This window comes from Eschrichtius robustus, chromosome 3 (genome assembly GCF_028021215.1).
Source record: "Eschrichtius robustus isolate mEscRob2 chromosome 3, mEscRob2.pri, whole genome shotgun sequence".
Classification (NCBI taxonomy): domain Eukaryota; kingdom Metazoa; phylum Chordata; class Mammalia; order Artiodactyla; family Eschrichtiidae; genus Eschrichtius; species Eschrichtius robustus.
In genome coordinates, this window is record NC_090826.1 from 144,576,089 (window position 1) to 144,592,560 (window position 16,472).

Here is a 16,472-nt window from a genome sequence, read left to right on the forward strand (position 1 = left end):
AAAGGCTGTAAGTACTGCGTGGCATCCAGTGCAAGAAAAGATTCTTCAGGTGGTCCCGGCTAAAGTGTAAACAATTCTAGTGCTTGGTTCTTATGACCCTGATTAGATCTGTGGTGCTCAGGGTATCTGTATCAGAATCAGAGATTGTTTGGAGCCTAGGGAAAGCCCCAATAGGAGAATCAAGTAGAATCTTCAGAGTTTAGAGGTAAAACCTTATCCCTTTCATCAAGTAATTATTTTCTTTTTGAGAAAGAGCTCCTACTCACTGAGTTCTAGTGGACCGTGGAACCACGAGGCCCCCCAGGATCCCAAGCTGCCCTGCTTTTTTATTTTATTGTCTTTTCTAGGCATGAGTTCCTTAAGGACAAGATACTTTGGCTTATTCATCTTTGTGTACCTAAATCCTTGCAGGGTGTTTAGCAGTTATTCATTGCTCAAAACATATTGGTTGAAAGTCCATTTCCTTGGCCCTGTAGTTATTGACATCTAAGGAAATAATCAGACATGAGAAAAAAAAATATAAAATACTATAATATATTATATATATTATAAATATAAGCATATTTATAATAGATTTGTATTTATTTATAACAGAGGAAAATTTGAAAGAGACTTAATGTTTAACAATAGAGAAATGCCTGACTAAATTATGGGATGTAGACAGAATATCATACAATCATTTAAAACCTGTGATTTTGAAGAACATTGATGACATGACAACATAAGTAGGATATAGCTCTAAATTTAAAATATAATGTATAAAATGGTAATGACAGCATACTCACAGTTTTATCTATCAATTCACATGTGTTGGAAGGAAATAAGTGTGACAAGAATTCCTCTTAGGGTGAGGGCTATTTTTGTTTAGGAAGGTATATTGAGCCTAAGCGAGTAGAAAATAAAACACAGAGATCATGTGTTAGTAGTAATAATGAAGCAGAGTGAAAAGAGTGACAGAGGGGGTGTATTTTATGTAAGGTGGTCATGGAAGGCTTCTCTGATAAGTCACATTTGGGCAGAAACTTGGGTATAGGAGATGAAACAGTGTGTTTGTTTGCTGGTGGGAATGATCCAGTAAAGAGGGAATGTTTGACAATGGAGTGGGGAGAAGGGACAGCCATAGGAGCCATGTCCTTGATTAGGCCCAGGTGAGAAGTTAGCCTAAGCTGTGAGTGTAAATGATTCCTTCACCATGAAGGCAGGGCATGTGCCTGCTGTTGCTGGAGGTTAATTGGTATCGGTGCGGGAGTTTACGAAAGTTCTCTTCTGATTGCTTCTATCTTCTCAGTACAATAGAAGAAAAGTCATCAAATAAGAGTGAGAAGGGATAAGAAAAGAGGGAATAAGAAAAGAGGGAATGTATAAAATAGTCATGTATGAGAGTGGGTGGGAGTCAATCAATATTAGTTAAAAAGCATATAACAATTTCTATTATTTTCTGTATGTTTGGTGAATTTTTATTATTTTTTTCTTTTCCTGACTCTTTTAAGTTTAATTTATTTACTTATTTTTATTGAAATACAATTGATTTACAATGTCGTGTTAGTTTCAGGTGTACAGCAAAGTGATTCCGTTATATATACATATTCATCTATTTTTTTCAGTTTCTTTTCCCTTATAGGTTATTGCAAAATATTGAGTGTAGTTCCCTGGGCTATACAATAGATCCTTGTTGGTTATCTATTTTATATACAGTAGTGTGTATATGTTAATCCCAAACTCCTAATTTATCCCTCCCCCACCCCTTTCCCCTTTGGTAACCATAAGTTTGTTTTCTGCCTGTGGGTCTAGTTCTGTTTTGTATGTAAGTTCATTTGTATCATTTTTTTTAGATTCCACATATAAGTGATATCATATGATGTTTGTCTTTCTCTGTCTGACTTTATTCACTTAGTATGATAATCTCGAGTTTGATCCATGTCGCTGCAAATGGCATTATTTCATTCTTTTTTACAGTTAATATTCCATTGTATATACATACACACCACGTCTTCTTTATCCATTCATCTGTCGATGGACATTTAGGTTGCTTTCATGTTTTGGCTATTGTAAATAGTGGTGCAGTGAACATTGGGGTGCATGTATCTTTTTGAATTATGGTTTTCTTCGGATATGTGCCTAGGAACGGGATTGTAGGATCATATGGGTGAATTTTTAATTTATCCATAAATACACGTTTTTCTATCTCTGCATCACTTTATATCTTTTCCATCTCCTTGTAACCAAAGTGGTTAATCCAGTGGCAAACTGACAGAAAATAAAAGTGAAGACAACCGCTCAGTTCTAGAGCTCCTACAGCAACTTGTAATAACTAAGGTATCTCTTTTCTGCTAATGAAATAATTGACTTTTTTCTCACTGCTCCTCAACAGGGTGGTGGCGATTGTCCAGAAATGAGTATTGGAGCTATAAAAATTGCCTTGGAAATTTCTCTTCCTGGTTCTTTCATCTATGTTTTCACTGATGCACGGTCCAAGGATTATCGGCTCACTCATGAGGTGCTGCAGCTTATCCAACAGAAACAGTCACAAGTGAGTAGGAATCAACTCCCCACCACTGAATTTTCCATCTGAACACAGCTGTAAGAAATACAAGAGATTGCCTCCCCTCCCTGACTATACTATGTGTGACAAATGCCAATAATTACAACTATTGATCGGTATATATGGACTCCAATATGTATGCGTCATTTAATCTAAACATGTTAAGTGGATATGTGATATTTGTATATAGCATTTGAATGCCTTGTTTCATAATATGGAGAAGAAATGATTAGGGTTTAATTAAGATGCTTGTTACCATCTTATCCTTATAACTGACAAAAACATCGCCCTGACAGAAAAGGCCTGTATTTCAAATATCACCTCCTGTGTGGAATCTTGTCTGAGTCAGTTACTCATTGTATCAGTTAGCTATTGCTGCATAACAAGCTGTTCTCTCAATGACTTAAAACAATAATCATTTATTTCTCACGTGTTTGCAGGTTTCAGTTATGCTAGGCTATGCTTGCTCACTTGTGTATCTGGGCATAGTTTGGGTTTGGCTTATCTAGGTGATCTCTGGGGTGACTTGGCTCTGCCTTGCAGGTTTCTCAGCCTCTTTCTGAGACCAGGAAGCTAGTTTAGGCATGTTCTTCTCATGACCAAGGCAGAAACACTAGAGAGCAAGTGGAAATACCCAAGGCCTCTTGAGTGCAGGCTTAGAACCAGTAGAATGCATATCTATATCTATATTAATCTTCCACTTGCCTGGTAGTATGTTAATACCTAGTAAGTGCTCAATAAATATATATTGATTTCTGAGAACCCTTTAAACTATCTTCTTTTTTCAAAAATCATAGGTGGTATTTGTGCTCACTGGAGATTGTGATGACAGGGGCCATATTGGATATAGAGTCTATGAAGAAATTGCCTCTACAAGTTCTGGTCAAGTGTTCCATCTGGACAAAAAACAAGTTAATGAGGTCAGTTTAATAAAGTGGGTCTACTTTATTACCAGCTACCTTACCAACATCAGTTAGGCAAACCTAATTGTGTCAGTTTTGATTTCAAAAACAAACAAACAAAATTTTCCCCCATTCCCCACAGGTCAATAAAGTCATTAAAACAATGTGGAGAAACATAGATTTATCTGGTATTTATCTCTAGACTGTATTATGCTATACTGATAAATTATTTAGATTTAAGCATATATTTATTTAAAATTCATTTAGTGGAACTTGAAAATTTTTGTAGTTGTTGTTGTTTAGTAAGGTCAGTTTGTATTTCTGATGTACAGCTTGTGGATAACTGGTAAAATGAGGCTTGATTTGACTTTTACTTGACTCATTTTACATTTGTTTACTGAAGTAGAATATAAAAATGAGTTATTAAGCCATATTCTAATGAAGTTTGATCTCTAAGATTAAAAGTAAAAAACTATAACTCCGTAACTATATACTTATCTAAAAATTTTTATGATAATAAAATCTATAACTTATATGCTAAGAAAATCTTGGTACTTTCTAAAGAAGTGTTTGAGATACATTTAATTGTCATGATTATTTCTTTCTTTTTGTTACCTTGCCTTGACCTTACTTGTGATGATAAAATTTTGTTTATTTATTTATTTATTTATTTGGCTCCCACTTAAGTTTCTAGGAACATGCCAGAACAAAGATAAGATTTTACATGGGTATAATTCACATTTGATTTGATGTGGTCAGTGTATCAAAAAAAATTCTATATTTTGTTTGTTTGTTTGTTTGTCATTACTGCAATTAGTATTATTTAAAATTTTTCTTAATGAACAATTTTTCAACTATTGATCGAAAGATAACAAGCATGATTGACTGTATATATATATATTCACAGATACTTAACACATACTCATATATATGTACGTATATGTAGATGTATGTTTGTGTGTGTATGTTTTCTTTTTTTCCTCTTTCTTTGTGATCTAATATGTGGTAAATATTTAAGTTTCTGATGTGAGCTAAAAATATGGGTTTCTCTTTGTAGGACAGGATTTTATATATATATGTATAAATATATATATACATATATATAAAACCTGGAGAGTATTATGCTTAGTACAGTAAGACAGAGAAAAACAAATACTGTATATTTTCACTTATATGTGGAATCTAAAAAAATAAACAGATGTAACAAAACAGAAACAGACTCACAGATACAGAGAACAAATTAGTGGTTACCGGAGGGGAATGGGTGGGGGAGAGGGGCAAAATAGATGAAGGGGTTTAAAAGGTACAAACTACTGAGTATAAAATAAATAAGTTTAAGGATGTAATGGACAGCACAGGGAATATAGTCAATATACAGGTTCTATGAATTTCATGACGAACTTCCTTGTCTTGAAAGAAATGGTTCAGTAGTCCTCTTATAACTAAAGAGTTCCTATTACATCATGGTGGAACTAATAGGACATTGCAAATTTCTAGAATAAACATTTTAGCAAAAATCTTTTTTATTAATATGTGATATACAAACCTGGGAGGTTACTCTAGTCCAAACGTTTTTGTTTTCTTGCGAGAAACAGCCTTAGAGCGAGATATGGCTTGAGTCCATATTGTGTCCACTGTAGTGATCCAGAAATGCCTGGGCGGGTCTGACAACTACTCAACTGCTGAGCCCTTAGCAGTTATTTGAATAAACATCTGCATGAGAATTTGGGAGCCTGGGAAGAGGAGAGTTGGAGAAGAGTGCAGGACTGTCTCAGGAACTGGGTTTCTTGTCCCATCCCATACACTGAGCTTGACCATGATGACCTCACACTGGCCAGAATGGACATCATCAAAAAATCTACAAACAATAAATGCTGGAGAGGGTGTGGAGAAAAGGGAACCCTCTGGCACGGTTGGTGGGAATGTAAATTGATACAGCCACTATGGAGAACAATATGGAGGGTCCTTAAAGAACTAAAAATAGAACTACCATACGGCCCAGCAATCCCCCTATTGGGCAGGTACCCTGAGAAAACCGTAATTCAGAAAAGACACATGTACCACAATGTTCATTGCAGCACTATTTACAATAGCCAGGACATGGAAGTAACCTAAATGTCCAACAATAGATAAATGGATAAAGAAGATGTGGTACATATATACAATGGAATATTACTCAGCCATAAAAAGGAACAAAATTGGGTCATTTGTAGAGATGTGGATGGACCTAGAGAGTGTCATACAGAGTGAAGTTAAGTCAGAAAGAGAAAAACAGATATCATACATTAATGCATATATGTGGAATCTAGAAAAATAGTACAGATGAACCTACTTGTAGGGCAGGAATAGAGACGTAGATGTAGAGAATGGACATGTGGACACGGGGGGGAAGGGGAGGGTGGGACGAATTGGAAGATTAGGTTTGACATAAATACACTACCACGTGTAAAATAGATAGCTAGTGAGAACCTGCTGTATGCCACAGGGAGCTCGGCTCAGTGCTCTGTGATGACCTAAATGGGTGGGATGGGGGGTCGGATGGAGGTCCAAGAGGAAGGGGATATAGGTATACATATAGCTGATTCACTTCATTGTACAGCAGAAACTAACACAACATTGTAAAGCAATATTACTCCAATTAAAAAAAAGAAAGAAAGAAAGGCCACTATTTGGAGTTGCTTTTTTTTTTTTTTTTAATTATTTATTTATTTATTTATGGCTGTGTTGGGTCTTCGTTTCTGTGCGAGGGCTTTCTCTAGTTGTGGCAAGCGGGGGCCACTCATCATCGCGGTGCGCGGGCCTCTCACTATCGCCGCCTCTCTTGTTGCGGAGCACAGGCTCCAGACGCGCAGGCTCAGTAATTGCGGCTCACGGGCCTAGTTGCTCCGCGGCATGTGGGATCTTCCCAGACCAGGGCTCGAACCCGTGTCCCCTGCATTGGCAGGCAGACTCTCAACCACTGCGCCACCAGGGAAGCCCTGGAGTTGCTTTTTAACCTGGAATTTTGTAAGACTCTGGGGTACAGTCAGTATCATCAGTACAAAGTAGGGCATAAGTGAGGAAAAGCAACATTCTCTCTTGCATCAGTGGGGATCCCATCCGCTTAGGGGGTTGTGAGGCTTTTGGGAGAAGTGGCAGTGGTGTTCAGTGTAGACAGATGGGGCATTGCTGCCAGCAGAGGATACCATGCCCAGTGGGCAGGGTGGTTCTCAGCGGAAGGTACTAGAGAAGAGGTGAGAAGAGACATGGCCCTGGTCAGCACCTAGAGCATTTGAAAGAACAGTTGCTTGAACCTGCTGTGAGCAGTCAGACATAACTTGGAAGTTCTCAAAACAAACTGGGTAGACTTTTAGGGAGAACCATAGGATTTTTTTAGGAGTTGGGCCATAGAGCTAGAATATAAGCTCGTCTGTCCCATAAATGTAACTCTATATTCATATACTCAGAGAAAATTGATTTATGCAAAATTGAAAATACTGTTGTCGGGACTTCCCTGGTGGTCCAGTGGTTAAGAATCCGCCTGCCAATGCAGGGTACACGGGTTCGAGCCCTGGTCCGGGCAGTTCCCACATGCTGTGGAGCACTTAAGCCCGTGCGCCACACCTACTGAAGCCCGCACACCTAGAGCCCGTGCTTTGCAACAAGAGAAGCCACCGCAATGAGAAGCCCGTGCACTGCAACGAAGAGTAGCCCCCGCTCACCGCAACTAGAGAAAGCCCGCGCACAGCAACAAGGACCCAATGCAGCCAAAAATAAAAAAAATAAATAATAAAAATAAATTAATTAAAAAAAAACACAGAAGCAGTATTGTAACAAATTCAATAAAGACTTGAAAAAGAAAACGGTCCACATCAAAAAAAAAAATCTTTAAAAAAAAAAAGAAAAGAAAATACTGTTGTCTTAAATGGAGCATATGAGTCCTACAGAGGTACAGGCTTACTTATTAAACAAATGGGGTAATGCATATTTTTTGTAGTCCTAATAATTCTGACAATTACCAAATAATTTATAGGAACAATTTAAAAAATTTGGTGTGAATTACAGAAAATTTTATAGATATAGATATATAACATAAATTTAACCCACTGTAATCTTAATAGTGTTTTTCTCCCAGATCATCAGCTGATATTTTGATCTTTAAGTTTAGCTAGGCAGAAAAGGACTAGCAAAAAGCATTGTTAAAATCGTCCGTTTTTATAAGCTGGAGTTTGATGCCAACAGGGATGGGCTTTAATTCATATGTCAACCATAGCATTTCCAATCCCCCTTCCAGGTTGTTCAGGAAAGGTCATCTCATGTACTTTGTGCCACTGAGATGCAGGGAAATTTAGCTAAGGGTGTCTTGGAAAAGTTGTCTTCTAGATATTGTCCTGCATGGATGTGAATTCCAGATCTGGTACAGGCATCTTCATACACGTCTGAGGATGAAACAAATATGAGGGGGAGTAAAGAGCTAAGAAAATCCAGAGCCTTTGGCTTAAGTCAACACTCAGACCATCCTACCTCTAAGCCTCTGAATCAGGGAAGTGATCTTTTTGTTTAAGCCAGTTAGAGTTGAGTATTATGTTACCTAAAGATAAATGTATTCTAACTGATAAGAATTCTATATTTCTTTGTGACATGGTCTCTGTAAGTCCCAGTTTCCTTGTTTGTAAAATGAGGATAATAGAATTATACACTTCAGGAAGTTGTTATAAGGTTAAATGAGATAATGCATGTAAAATGTTCTACACAGGTCTGATACAGGGTAAGTGCCCAATAAATGTTAACTAGTATTGTTATAATCCTCATAATGTTGTCATTTTGCTTTCAAAGTGGGGAAATTGTGCCATTGTGTTTGTTAGAAACCAGGTGGCTAGTTGTCGGTTGCTGGGAAATAAATTTGAGTGGGAGAGTCCAGGAAAAGGCTGGAGAGATGGTTCTTTTTTGATGTGTGTGCAAAAAGATACTGTGAGGGCTTACTGGAATTGTATGAGTCAATATATTCTTTAAAGCCACCAAAGTAAAAGCTTTTGTTAACAAAAAGCAGAGTGACAGTGTTAAAATTGGATTTGCAAAATTTTTAGCATATAATTGAGCCATTTTTCTTTTCTCATTGTTCCAGATTCTCCTATTATATAAATATTTTAAACTCTAGAGAATATAGATGCTTTAATGATAACTGCACATTTAATAGATTTAAGAACTGCAGTGAAGCCATGCCCGTACTGAGTCCTTTCATTTTACTAGAGCGATTTTTCATCTACTGTTTCTAAAGGAATCTGTAGAGTATTATGCTTTACTCTCTTAACCTAGTTCATCAATTTCCTAACCTAGTGGGATATATTTTGTATCTACTCTCTCTTGAGATAACTTGTAGTTTTTTTCTTTCTTCCTGTTCTTTTTTAAAAGAAGATCTAGGTATCTTTCATCTTTTTTTAACATAAAAGAGAAACCAAAGTAAAGAAATCATTTGGCTGAACATCAGGGGCATATAAATCATTGTATGGTATTACAGTTTGGAAATACAAGTTAAGACACATCTAAAGGATGTACTTAAACATTTCACCTTTGAAGATGAAAAGGAACTAGACAGTCTAACTCTTTCATTTCTTTGTAAACGGGGTGATTGTCAATGATCTAATTAATGCTTCCTAGGTTTAAGCAAAGTCCAAGTTTGAAATCTCAAAGTTACCCACAGATGTTATATTCTTGTGTCCAAGAACCTAACACAAAAAAATCCATTATCAAATGGATAATTCACTTGTTCTGAGTTTCCCCATCCTTTCTCTCCACCTCTCCCGACTCACGTCTTCAAACATCTCCCCTTCCAATCCCCCCCAAAAAAACCTCTCCCTGGACATCCCAGACTTGTGGATTGGTTTTATTTCCCACTTCTAAGTAATGCTGGCTAGCTGACTATGTTATATCAGAAGGAAATTTTATCAAATAAAGAAATAATTGTCAGGAAATTTATATTTTTTGAAGGAGGTCAATGATGATATTTAGAAGTCCCATGAGAATGTATCTTAATGACTACTCTATCATATAACTTGCAGGTCTTTGGTGTAGGATGTTTTAGTTCCAGCGTTACTTTTATTTATTTATTTTTTTTAAGTTGTGTAGTTTGACATTTTACATTTATTTATTTATTTTTGGCTGTTTTTGGGTCTTCGTTTCTGTGCGAGGGCTTTCTCTAGTTGCGGCGAGCGGGGGCCACTCTTCATCGCGGTGCGCGGGCCTCTCGCTATCGCGGCCTCTCTTGTTGCGGAGCACGGGCTCCAGACGCGCAGGCTCAGCAGTTGTGGCTCACGGGCCTAGTCGCTCCGCGGCATGTGGGATCCTCCCAGACCAGGGCTCGAACCCGTGTCCCCTGCATTAGCAGGCAGATTCTCAACCACTGCACCACCAGGGAAGCCCCGGCGTTCCTTTTTAACACCCAGTGCTTTCTTCTGGAGTGGTTCCCTGTGCTACTCTGTTTGGCACCGGCATACTCCTCTCGACTGTCATTCTCTGTTAGATGTGAAAGACTCCCACGACTCTTTCCTTTCTTTGGTGATTGCCCTGTGATTAAGAAAATAATACCAGATCAGAATGATTGTGTGCTTGTTATGGCCATTCAACAAGAGTTGAATTTTATTTCACTTCATTTCATTTCATTTCACTTAATCCTTACCACAGCCTATAAGGAAGACACCATGATCATCACCTTCTTTTCACAGATGAGGGAAATGAAGCATGGGGAGGCAAAGCATCTTGCTCAGGGTTAAACTGCTGCTAGCTGCTAAGTGTCTGAACATAGGGGACGTATGCATGCTTTCTCCTGAGACTGCACCCTTAACCACTGTGAGTCCTGCCTCTGATTTCGTCTTTTGTTTTCATCAGAAGATGCAGTTTTAACAGTAAAGTGACACATCAGAGATTCCATCCTCATTCATTTGTTCAGCAGATGTTTGTCTACTTGACGCGAGCTACCACCCTAAACACCATGGGAAAGCAAAGACCAACAAGATGCTGTCCTGATTTTCAAGGAGCCTAGAGGAGGAAAGGGGATGTAATTACACTACAGGGCGATAATAGCTGATGGAGACCACCCCAACTCCTTAACCAGCCAGAGACTTCACTCAAGAAGGGCCGTGGGTCTCTTTGAAGACCAGGGCACACACTCTGTTCCTCAGGGTCCTAACTGCTGCCTTGGCCAATGGAGTGAACAGGGGGCATCTAATGCCAGATTCTCTGGTTTTGAATCTTAGCTCCACCACTTACTAGATTCGTGACCCTTAGTTATCTACCTCCTCTGTGCTTCAATTTCTTCATTGATAGATAGGATACATATAATACCAACCACATAAGATTAAGCAAATAGGGAAATTTCAGTAGTACCCAGCACATAATAAGCCTTTGAAAACATTTTATGTTTATTTTTTAATTTTTTTTTTCAAGTAGCAAAACTGCAGACCCCATTCCCCCCTGTCCTTTCTATCTCTTAACGATAGACTTGGGCATCTGATCTAAATTTACTACTCTCTACCTTATAAGGGGCTGGAAAGGCACTGAAAGGCTGTCTACTTTTCTTTGAATATGTGGCAGGGTGGTAAAAGTCCACGACATTAGGACTCTCCATTCTAAGTTCTCCTCCCTCCTAGGCAAGACTGTTCCAACCGCTGCTAAAGTCAACATGCTCTGGAAGTTTACCATCAATTTTCTTACAACAGCAAGGAGAGAGGGGAGGTCATCCCAGCATTTTTCTCTAAGAATGATTAAAGAAGCAGGATATCAGTAGTCATCTGGGCAGAAAACAGATGGCTCACTCAACAGGGGCAAAAGAGAGTTTACTGAATAGCAGATTACCAAGGTGTGGGTAGGCCTAAGGGCAGCCAACAGGGAATGGTGAAGCACTAAGAGTCCAGCAACAATAGAGGCGAGAGCCTGGACCAGCACCCAGGGAGATCAAGGCTAAGGACCTCTGATAGGCAAACTGCAGCCCTGGAGGATGGAACCAGGGGAATAAATACTCAACTTCTTTTTCTTTATCCTTTTCATTTCGCCCAATCTAACTGGAAGCTGGGCCGCTGATCTCGGGTGACCTCAGCCTGAAGCGATTTGAAGCAGGATTTCGGTTCCCGGCCGGAGATTGAAGTCAGGCCGCGGCAGTGGGAGAGCTGAATCCTAGCCACTAGACCAGTGACCAGTGACCAGTGACAAGGCCCTGGCCCGTACAGCTTTGCAGAAAATGAATTTCCACAAAGAAACGGAAAGTAGTGAAACAAGTAAAGTGTTTATTAGGAGGAAAAAGAATACCTGTGGCTAGACGCACAGGCGGACTCAGAGAAAGAGTCGCGCCCTCTTGGTAGTTTGAATCACTTATATGGGGCATTTCTTCCATGTTTCCTTTGGCCAATCATCTTGCTTTGTCTGGTTCTGAGTCCGTATTTGGTTAATCTCTGGGTCCTCCCATGTGTGCACGCGCATCTCTTAGCCAAGGTGGATTCTAGCGAAGAGGCCTATGAGTAGGTTGACATCACTCCCTTTTTGACCTCCAAGGAGCCTCTCTGCACATGTATAGTCGGGAAGGTTTCCTTGGCCTCGAGAATGAGAAATATGTGGTCTCTATGGGCAGGGCTCAGCTCCTCCTCCTCTTCATCTTGGAGTATCTGTCCTCAGGGAACAAGCTGCTCAGCCTGGGGCCCATCTGTCTCCTGCCTCAAGACCAAGGAGCCCCTAGTGAGGCGGTCCATAAAGATCAGCATCCCTGGACACAGAGCCTAATGGAGAAGGGCAGAGGACGGATCTGGAGGGGCAAAATGAATGTATCCAGCACAAACAGTATTGTGCAGTAAAGACTCCAGGCTCTGGGACCATGGCTCATATCCCAGCCATGTGACATTAGATAAGTTACATAGTTTTTCTGTCTCAGTTTCCTCATCTGAAAATGGGGAGAATGACAGTACCTACCTCATAAGGTTATTGTATTTAGAACATACCAATCAATATTAAATGTTTTTATTTAGTGATACATGTTAGTCAAAACATTCCACCAACATTTGTATAATTTTTCCTAAAACAGAGAAATATATATTTACTGTCCATCTGTGTTGAGATGGCCAAAGGCAGCATGCTGTGATGGGGCCTCAGAATCAGGGAGATCTGGGTTGGAATGACCTCTCTGTCTTTAAATAGTTGGACAACTTTATGTAACTTTATATAACGTCTCTGAGACTGTTTCTTCATGTGAAAAATGGCATACTAATTAACTCACAGGATTGTTCTGAAGCTTAAATAAAATAAGGAATATGTATAATAAGCTGAATAGAATCTCAGGAAAATGGAAATCAGCGAGCCTGGAGGTCCTCTGATGCCAGAGAGGACCTATGGTTTTGCTTTGATTGTAGGTCCTGGATGACCTTATTCTGTGGAGGGCTCAGTGAGCCCCACATTTACAAATAAATACCTAAGGGAGAATGGACTCAGAACTACTAAAGACTGTAAGATTCTCAAACATTTACAATTTCCCTGTATTTGTCATGTTTTCTTATTTTCACATTGCAGTAAAGCCATTTAAAGGTAAAGGGTTTAACTCCTTATTTTGGGAATAATAATAACATTGATTATAGTCATAATAATATAGGTCATCCTTATAGAGTGCTTATTTTATTGCAGGCACTATGCTGAGTGCATTCCTTTAATCATCACAGACATATGGGCAATAGATAATGTTTTGAACAATAAATTATGTTATTTTTTGTTTGTTTTTCCCTAAACAAATGGAAACAAAGTACCCATGGCTTCATTTACCCATATTAGTGACCTATAAAACACTAGTAATAATAATAACATGATAAGCAGTCTACAAGAAGCCCCGAGGAGAATAAATCCCACTCCCCTGGGAGCCTTCCTGGAGTCAGCATGTGTAGTTGCAGCTACTGAGAGGAGAGGAAACTAGGCAGAGTCCCTGGGTGTCCTGCATGGTAAGATGAGGGCTGATTGGCTGGGAGTAGTATCCTGGAGCTGAGAAATAGGTCCATGGAGTTCTTCTAGAGGAAGACAGAGCAGATGATCATCTTTCTGTCTGTAACATGAATTGAGACTCTAAGATAAAGAAAACATCTTTATTTTTTCCACTAAGGAATTTCCAATGGGAAGGGAAGAGCTGAACTCACTAGATATTTCAGAGGAAGTAACTAAAGCCGAGGAAAATGAAATGACAATCTTGCAACTGATTGGTGCAAAATACCAACAACCTGGCAACAAAAAGCCTCATTGATTAGAGATTACTGGATGTATTTCTCTTGCTAGTTTCATGCTCCTTTTCATAGGGGTCAGTATTGATATTAGAAAAACTGTATGGAGGTTGATGTTAACACCGCATACATACCCTGTTCACTTGTAGGCAACTCTGTGAAATAAAAGCAAGCCTAAGTCGGTTTTGATAGTCACCGTAGCAATATCAATAAAAAATAAAATCTGTAGAATTGTATTGATCGATTTCTAAAAAATCAAGTACTAATTACCTTAATACCAGTGAGAATAGAGTAGCATGTACCAATTTAAAAGCAGCTGTGACTCTGTCCATTCCCACAGCTTCATGGAAATTAAATGCAGTGCATCTCCCCCCGCCAAAAAAAAAAAAGAAAAAAAAAAAAGAAAAACTGTAAGCTTTGCTGGAGTATGAATTCAGCACAGCCGCTTCCTGCAATTTTGACTAAAGGCTACTTGTGACTAGAATTCAGACCAAGAGTTTTCTGTATATGGGCTTAATGATAAGACTCTGAAACTCAGGGTTTTGAACAGTCAGTGCTCTGAAATGAGGTACCTGCCATTTTGTTTTCCTCTATTTCAAGTGTCACTCCACACATTATTTCAAAAACATAACCTTATTGCTGACCTTGACAATAAGTAGAAATGGGTGTTTCCTCTGAAATTTGAAAATGTATCAGAGACAATTATAACATCTAGAAAGCTTCAGGAAATGTATGAAAACAAGGCATAAGTGTTTCCACTTATCCCTTCTTTGAATTCACCTAATTAAATGTTGCAAATGAAGTGGAGAGCTCAGACCTCATACTTTAAAATAATACAGATGTCTCTACATCCACAAAAATACCAAAAAAGGAATACGTACCTTAGTTCCAGTGGAATGATTTCTTCCTCTATTAATTACTATGCTAGGATCGACATGTCATGAGTGTGTGCTGGGAACTAATGCTCCTGTAGTTATCACTCCAGGGCACCTGGGAGTGCTTTATAGGTCACCAATATGGTTAAATGAAGCCATGTGTACTTTATGGTTCCATTTGTTTAGAAAAAAACAAAACATAACATAATTTATGGTTTAAAAAACTATTTATTGCTCATAGACCTCTGAGAAAGTGAACAGTTTTTCAAAATGACATTTAAAGTATACATAGTACATAATATTCCTTGCGAGTGGGAAAAAAAAAAGATGACTGTTCTCAATAGAATCTTATTTAGGCAAAATATACCGAGTCAAATAGAGCCCTTCTGCAATGTGAAATAGTGGGGAATAGGGAGTGTTTAAAAGGATACTCTCCGTAAAAAAATGGGAATTCCATCTTTCATTTCATGGTTTCATGTACATAGTGGCTCTGGGAACTATTTGAAGTACTAGTTACAAACTGTGGCAGTACATTCTACAAGGGCCGTGGGAGTCATATCCACAAAACAAAACTCACTGCCTATGAAATGTGAGTTTCAGTATGAAAGTGTTCCAAAGACAGTCATGATATTTGACCCCTGGTATTACTTGTCCACAAAACTCAGAAAACAGAATGGATACCACTCACTAAAGCGTCTTTCTAAAATACCAAAAAAGCAAAGAGAAAGGAGAAAAGAAGCTTACATAAATGCCTGAAAAAATATTTCTTCTCTCTTTTTTTTTTTTTTTTAATAAATTTATTTATTTATTTATGGCTGTGTGGGTCTTCGTTGCTGTGCACGGGCTTTCTTTAGTTGCGGTGAGCGGGGGCTACTCTTCGTTGTGGTGCGCGGGCTTCTCATTGTTGTGGCTTCTGTTGCTGCGGAGCACGGGCTCTAGGTGTGCAGGCTTCAGTAGTTGTGGCACGTGGGCTCAGTAGTTGTGGCTCGCGGGCTCTAGAGCGCAGGCTCAGTCGTTGTGGTGCACGGGCTTAGTTGCTCCGTGGCACGTGGGATCTTCCCGGTCCAGGACTCTAACCTGTGTCCCTTGAATTGGCAGGCGGATTCTTAACCACTGCGCCACCAGGGAAGCCCTGAAAAAATATTTCTTAAAGAAAAAAAAGAAATGTTATTTAAGAGCAAATGTTAGCCAATAGGTTACATGCATTCAACAGGACCAAAATAAACAGAAAAAGAAATAAACCTGTTTACTTAGCTGACTCTATTTTGATTAGAAGCTGAAATAAAATATTAATTTTGACTCTGAGATGTCAGTTTTAACTGAATCAATCAATTACTTGTATAGCTAACTCTGGATTTGCAAAAGTCTTAACTATCAAAAAGTTACAGTGTCAGACTCAAAGTCTTTGAAAAATTTATTCAGATCTGCACTGACTTGAAAGAAATGATCTTTTATCTCCATTTAGAAGGCTTGGTCTTTATTTTTACTGGAGTTGTGATGGAAACTAAAGGTTTGAGTTGAGAAAAAATATGTCCCAAATGCTTGATATTTAAAAGTGAAATAACTAATTAGCCTTTGAAGTCATTGACCATGATCTCTTGAAGAGTTCCTGCTGGGAACCACAAAGGAACACAAGGAAACATGAAGAAAATCTGCAGTGTTGAAGCAACTAAAATTCTATTGAGGCATTTGCAGAGAGCCTCAACAATTTGGATGTTTCCTTTCATATTTTATCTATTTAAATGTTAAAGGTTCCTTTTAAAGTTTTTTGTTTAGAGAAGGCATATGTCTGTGGTAGAATAGTACGCATGATTTCTCTATCTTTCTCTACAACCACACACCAGAGTATATCTGATCTTATATTAATTCAGAAAGAACAAGAGAGTTAACACATTTAAGAGGTTATATACCTATTGTTTCCAAAAATATTGTA

The 16,472-nt window shown here is 38.6% G+C and overlaps 1 protein-coding gene across 6 annotated transcripts in view; it reads left to right on the forward strand.

The window, feature by feature from the left end:
• HMCN1 (hemicentin 1) overlaps positions 1–16,472 on the forward strand; it is a 529,724-nt gene that overhangs the window by 129,962 nt on the left and 383,290 nt on the right. For all 6 annotated transcript variants that reach the window (XM_068541417.1, XM_068541420.1, XM_068541418.1 and 3 more), the window contains exons 3-4: positions 2,372–2,530; positions 3,340–3,462. In XM_068541417.1, the coding sequence (XP_068397518.1) occupies positions 2,372–2,530; positions 3,340–3,462 (282 nt within the window). The remainder of the gene's footprint in view (positions 1–2,371; positions 2,531–3,339; positions 3,463–16,472) is intronic.